At 36.1% G+C, this 6,331-nt stretch overlaps 1 protein-coding gene across 1 annotated transcript; it reads left to right on the top strand.

Annotated features, from left to right (window-relative positions):
* Positions 1-3,446: 3,446 nt before the first annotated feature.
* Positions 3,447-4,859, top strand: LOC129766857 (jerky protein-like). Its single transcript, XM_055767458.1, has one exon. The coding sequence runs from the start codon at positions 3,447-3,449 to the stop codon at positions 4,857-4,859; it is 1,413 nt and encodes a 470-aa protein (XP_055623433.1).
* Positions 4,860-6,331: the final 1,472 nt, after the last annotated feature.

Below are 6,331 nucleotides of genomic sequence, written 5' to 3'. Positions count from 1 at the left end.
ACGATGTTTTTGCAACAAGTGAACACAAGTTGAAAGATAATTGAAAGATGAGAATACAGCCATTCCATGCCAAACCGATATTCTTTATTACAAAATATTAGAACCGTATTTTTTATATTTTTATTAAGGTGCCCATAGGTTGGTCCGAACAATCAACTTTTTCCCCTTTATTCCAGAAATGATTTTTTTAACTTTAACTTGATAACTTTTGAACTACATTACCGGTGATCAACATATCAAATTAAAGCCAATTAGTTAGTTCTTCTCGAAAAAATATTACACTTGCAAAAAATTTGGATTTTGTTTTTGAAATTATTTATTGTATTAGTTTTTTTCGGTGTTTACATGGCTTTGGACTAGAAGGCGCTATAGTTTTGAACATTTTTTCTTTGAAGCTTAGGAAGCTTTTTACATAATATATCCAAAAATCAAAGAGGCGTTTTTTTTTATTCCTGTGTTATGATTTTTCAAAGTCAACCGATGGTCCCAAAAATTATTTTTTTTCTCTTTTTCCAACCACAAAAATTCATAACTTTTGAACTATTGAATCGTTTTAGATGATTGATATACCAAATTAAAGCCTATGAGATAGTCTTCTTTAAAAAAAAATATGAATTTAAAGATAGAGCGAGCCCTATTTTTTATATTCTTTCTGAAAAGCTGAGATTTTTTAATAGTATATCCTAAAATCAGAGAGGCGCTTTCTTTCATTTTCGAGTTGTGATTTTTCAAAGTTAACCGATGATCTAACAATGGTTTTTTTCACTTCAAAAAATAACAACTTAAAAACAAAAGGAGAAACCTCCCTGGTTTCTGAATATATTATGTAAAAAAAACCTCAGATTTCAAAAAATATATATATTTAAAAATATAGCGCCTCTCGTCCAAAGCCATGTAAACAGCAAAAACCAAATACAATCAATAATTACAAAAATGAATTTAAATTTTTTTGCAAGTTCAATATTTTTTCAAGAAAGTGGTTAATGGGCTTTAATATGGTATATTGATTATCTGAATCTGTCGAGTAGTTCAAAAGTTATGAATTTTTGAAAAAAGGGGAAAAAGATTTTTTGGACTACTTAAAAATGGAAATAGGCAACCCAATAAAAAAACGGGTCTAATATTTAGCAATAAACAACAAAACTACCACTTTTCGGGAAAATCTGAGAAACACCCTATCGGTTTGGCATGGAATGGCTGAATAAACACAAATCGAACCAATTTTAGTCTTCCAATAAGCTAAAAAGTATAGAGTAATGTATTATGAAAACCTTCCAAACGAAAGTTTTTCTAGGTAGAAAAAACTCTTGAAGCCTAATCCGCACAGATTAGGAAATTCGAGCAGGCAACTAAACATGAGTAATTCATTATATTTCATATCAAGAAACAAACGTCAAAAAAATCTGAAAAAGAATTATTATTCGAAAAGATGCGTAATTATAAAACCAGAAAACCAGATACTCACCTGAGACATAATGAATCTAAAAACTTGATATTTACTTGAGGCGTAGTGAACCTAAAAAATTGGAACTTTTCTGACATACCCTTTTATTGTAATGACGATAATAATACAGGTCGGACTCGATTATCCGGAGTATTGATTTTGTTTTCACTCCGGATAATCGAATCCTCCGGATAATCGAGTCATAAAAATAAAACAATTTTCTCCCAGTAAACGTATTACAATTATGATTTGCACTTATTTATTGATCTGTTTTATCTAGGTTGACCCGTTTGTATGTTTGTGACTTTGTAACTTTGTAATTTTGTATGAAGCGATGTACCACATTAATATAAATTTAACCCCCTTCCTGTTGACCGATTGATCTGAAATTTAGAACACATCTTTATCTCTGGTATCATTATGGAACTGCGTATTCCATGGTCTTAAAAATCCAAGATGGCGGCCGCTACAAAATGGCGGATTACACATTTTCTCAGAACCACTTCAATATGGGTATCAAATGAAAGGGCTTGACTAGTAGAACACAGTTATTTAGAAAAATGTGAATTCTACATATATTACATATTTTTACATATTACATATTTTCTCAGCACCGCTTCAATGTGGGTATCACATGAAAGGTATTGACTAGTAGAACACAGTTATTTATGAAAAACGCAAATCCAGAATGGCCCCCATTAACAAATGGCACCATATATTTTTTTTCAAACCCTCTTTAATATGGATATCAAAAGGAAGCAGATTATGATAAATCCAATTCTAAGATGGCCGCAGTCGCCAAACAACTAATTACTGGTTTTAAATGGTTTCATTCAGCTTGCCCTGTTTGTATGTATGTTAGAATGTTTGTAGGGTTGTCCCACATTAATAGAAAATTGAGCCCGTTCCTGTTGACTGATTGATCTGAAATTTGGAAGACACCTTTAATCCTACTGTCATTATCAAACTACGTATTCCACGATCTTGAAAAATTCAATTTGGCCATCGCTAAAAAATGGCTGAATGACTTGTCATGGAGAACACGAAATATACTAAACAACTTAAATTTAAAAAGCTCGCCGCCACTAAATGGCCGACTATGTATTTTTTGCAATTCCCTCAATATCGGTATCAAATGAAATGATTTGACTAATAGAATACAGTACATCATGACAATATTCCGGATAAAATTAGATAAGAAACAGACGTTAGATTTCCATTATCCACAGTAAGTTGTTTCATCATATACCCCACGTTTTAATTTTAGTCTCATCATTGCCCTAGATCAATGAAGGAACCGATGTGATAACTACTAACTGCAACTTACCAAATTATTTTCTAGCTCTTAGAACATTAAACCGTTTAACTTAAAATGTTTTTTTTACTTATTTTATTTTCTTGTTTTTTAGAATGTTATCTATATCATTAGTATACTTCTGTATATTAAAACCATGCAGAAAATTTATGTTTTTGCAATTTTTGTTTCTTATCTAACTTTCTTCGGAATATTTCGATGATGTACTGTATCCTATTAGTCAAACCATTTCATTTGATACCAATATTGATGGGATTTAAAAAAATACATACCGTCGTGCGGGGCTACTTTGGACAATTTAGGTTTTCACAAATTTCTTATAAAATTACATTTTTTCAAAATGTATTACCTGTGATAATTCATTCATACAATACCTTTCTACCATTTCACGTTGACAGTTTTTTTAAAACGCAACTACTCCTTTTCAGAAAATTAAAAAATCTCGAAACGTCGAGCGGTAGTGATTTGAAGCTCCATTGTTTCCGTATACATTGTTCTTACAATTTTAAATACTGGTAAGTGTGTAAACCTATCAGAGAACTATTCGTTTGTCATATATCAGCAGCAGCAACGTTATTTTATCGTTGAAATTAGTTATTTTTGAAAAAAAAAATTGAGAGCGATAAATTTTCCACCGTTAGCCATATTGTAAGGTTATGTTTGTTTACTTTTTTTGTAGGTACAAGAATGGTGAGGAACTATCGGAAGGATAATAATGCTCGGAAATGTACTGTAGTTTCCACTGCAGATTCAATGCAGTGCCTTGAAAAAGTCAAATCCGGAGAAATGTCCCACGCAGAAGCCGCTAGGCAACTCCATTGCAGCCGACAAACAATATACAACAAGCTATGCGAGTCGCACCAGAAACAGCCCGGACATCAGAAAGTTTTTACTGAGGCGGAAGAATTATCGTTTTCAGACCATCTCAGCTGCTTGTCCGAGTGGGGCTTCCCCGTTGGAACCGATGATCTGCGGGAAATAGTTCGAATTTATTTGACGAAGCAGGAAAGAAAAGTGCCAACTTTTGTAAATAACAAACCTTCACGGGACTGGGTGGCACGATTCCTACGCGATCACCAGCAACTAAGCAAACTTTTTGCACAAAATATAAAGTCAAAACGCGCAGCAATAACACGAGAAACAATCGCAGAGTACATGACCAACTTAAAGGAATCTCTGGAAGGTGTTCCGGCTTCCAATATTTTTAATTACGACGAGACGAATTTGTCAGATGATCCGGGTAAGAAGCTTGCTATCTGTAAGCTTGGCTTAAAGTATTTTGAAAACGTGAGGAACTTCAGTAAATCTGCTACTTCCGTTATGTTTTGCGGAAGTGCAACTGGAGAACTGTTGCCACCATACGTGGTGTTCAAGGCAGAACATTTATGGGATTCTTGGACACTTAATGGCCCTCGAGGAACACGCTACAATCGAAGTGCTTCTGGCTGGTTCGATGAAAGAATTTTCGAGGACTGGTTCAAGACACTTTTTCTTCCAGCTATAAGGCATTTGAACGAACCAATTGCACTGATCGGAGACAACCTCTCATCTCATTTGAATCCAACAGTTATTGAAATTTGCCGTCAAAAATATATTAAATTTATCTGCTTGCCACCTAATGCAACTCAACTGACACAACCGCTCGACGTAGCATTTTTCTCTCCAATGAAGCGTGAATGGCGGAAAATTTTAGGACGGTGGCGTGCCTCTTGTGAGGGTTCTAAGAACGCAACTATTCCCAAAGGTCGCCTTGGAAGCCTTATCAGTGAACTTTTGAAGGCACTAGCACCACACACTAGACGTATTCTAATATCGGGCTTCCGGAAATGCGTTATCGTACCATGGAATCCCCACGAACTCATTAACCAGCTGCCATCTGATAGCTTAAAGCCCGAGTTGATTGGAGACTCATTTGAACAATTTCTAAAGGAACATTGTAACGACGTGATCGGCTGTCAAGTTGGGCCTCAACCGAAGAAAAAACTAAAGGTTTCTCCTGGAAAAACTGTTTCTCTTGATGACATTCTAAAACGTGATTCGAAACCCATATCTAAGACACCCGGTAAAAGGGGACGAAAGCCCAAAATCACCTCGTTGTAAAATACATTGATGTAATAAATTTATGTTAAAAAATTCGTTCAAATGCACATATGTATAGCCATCCAGAACTCCTTGTTCCAAAAAATGTTAAATGTTTAAAATTTTAAATGACGAAAATGAAAAAAAAGTGTCAAAAGAAGCCACGCACGACGGTAGTCGACAATTTTATGGCGGTGACCTTTTCGAATTTATGTTGTTCATAGTGTAGTGTATTCTCCAAGTCAAGCCATTCAGCCATTTTTTAGCGTTGACTGCCGCTAAATTGACTTAAATTTTTCAAGAACATGGAATACGCAGTTTTATAATGACAGTAGAATTAAAAGTGTGTTCCAAATTTCAGATCAATCAGTCAGCAGGAACGGGGTCAATTTTCTATTAATGTGGGACAACCCTACAAACACTCAAACATACATACAAACAGGGCAAGCTGAATGGAACCATTTGAAAGTAATTGTTTATTTGGGAACTGTTGTCATCTTGGATTTGGATTTTTCATGATCTACTACCAGTCGAGCACTTTCATTTGATACCCATATTGATGGGGTTCTGAGAAAATATGAAATCCGCCATTTTGTAGTGGCCGCCATCTTGGATTTGCATTTTTCATAGATAACTGTATTCTACTAAAGGGTGTGTCACATCAAATTGCATCACGGAAAAAACGCTGTAGAAATTTAATTTTTAGGAATTATATCTTCAGCTTTCGCTTTAAAATCAGATAAGAGTGTATAGATCACGTAGGCCATGCTTCACTGACATTTTTTCGTAAATTTGGAAAAATATCGTCGAACGAAAAAGAGCGTTGTGAATTAATCCTGTGCACTCATTTCGAGAATCCGGAGTTGTCACATCGGGACATCGGTAAGATGCTGGGAATCGTCCAATCCACGGTCAGCAGAGTAGTAAAACGATACTTCGAGAACCTAACCATCGACCGGAAGGTGAAGAACGGCAAAAATGGATGCTCCGTCAGTGAAAAAGATCACAAGCGCGTAGTTAAGCAGTTTAGACGTGATCCGAGAAGTTCGGTCCGGGATGTCGTCAATAAGCTGAATTTGTCAAGTTCATTCGTCCAGCGGACCAAGCAGCGGGAGGGCCTGCGTACATACAAGGTTCAGAAGGCTCCTAACCGCGACGAAAAGCAAAACATGGTGGGGAAGACGCGATCACGGAAGCTGTACACCGAAATGCTGACGAAGCCGCATTGCCTGGTAATGGACGACGAAACCTACGTCAAAGCGGACTTTCGTCAGCTGCCGGGCCTGTTGTTGTTTTTTTTTTTTTTTTGTCTGTATTATAGTGATTTTCAACTCATTTGGCTGGTTCGTCACTTTTTACTTCCATTTTTGGAAGAATGTCGGGAGTGAGAATTGAACTCGTGACCTTTAGCGTCAACGGGGTCACCTTCGTGCCAAAGGAAATGAACCCGCCCAACGCGCCGAAGCTTCGCCCAATAGAGAAATATTGGGCGA

Source organism: Toxorhynchites rutilus, chromosome 2, assembly GCF_029784135.1.
Source record: "Toxorhynchites rutilus septentrionalis strain SRP chromosome 2, ASM2978413v1, whole genome shotgun sequence".
Taxonomy (NCBI): Eukaryota; Metazoa; Arthropoda; class Insecta; order Diptera; family Culicidae; genus Toxorhynchites; species Toxorhynchites rutilus.
The sequence above is the reverse complement of the archived record's forward strand: the minus strand, read 5'-3'. Positions and strand labels throughout refer to the sequence as shown.

What these genes read in the sequence shown, in the direction of transcription:
- LOC129766857 (XM_055767458.1), top strand. Translation starts at nt 3,447, where the DNA reads ATGGTGAGGAACTATCGGAAGGATAATAATGCTCGGAAATGTACTGTA.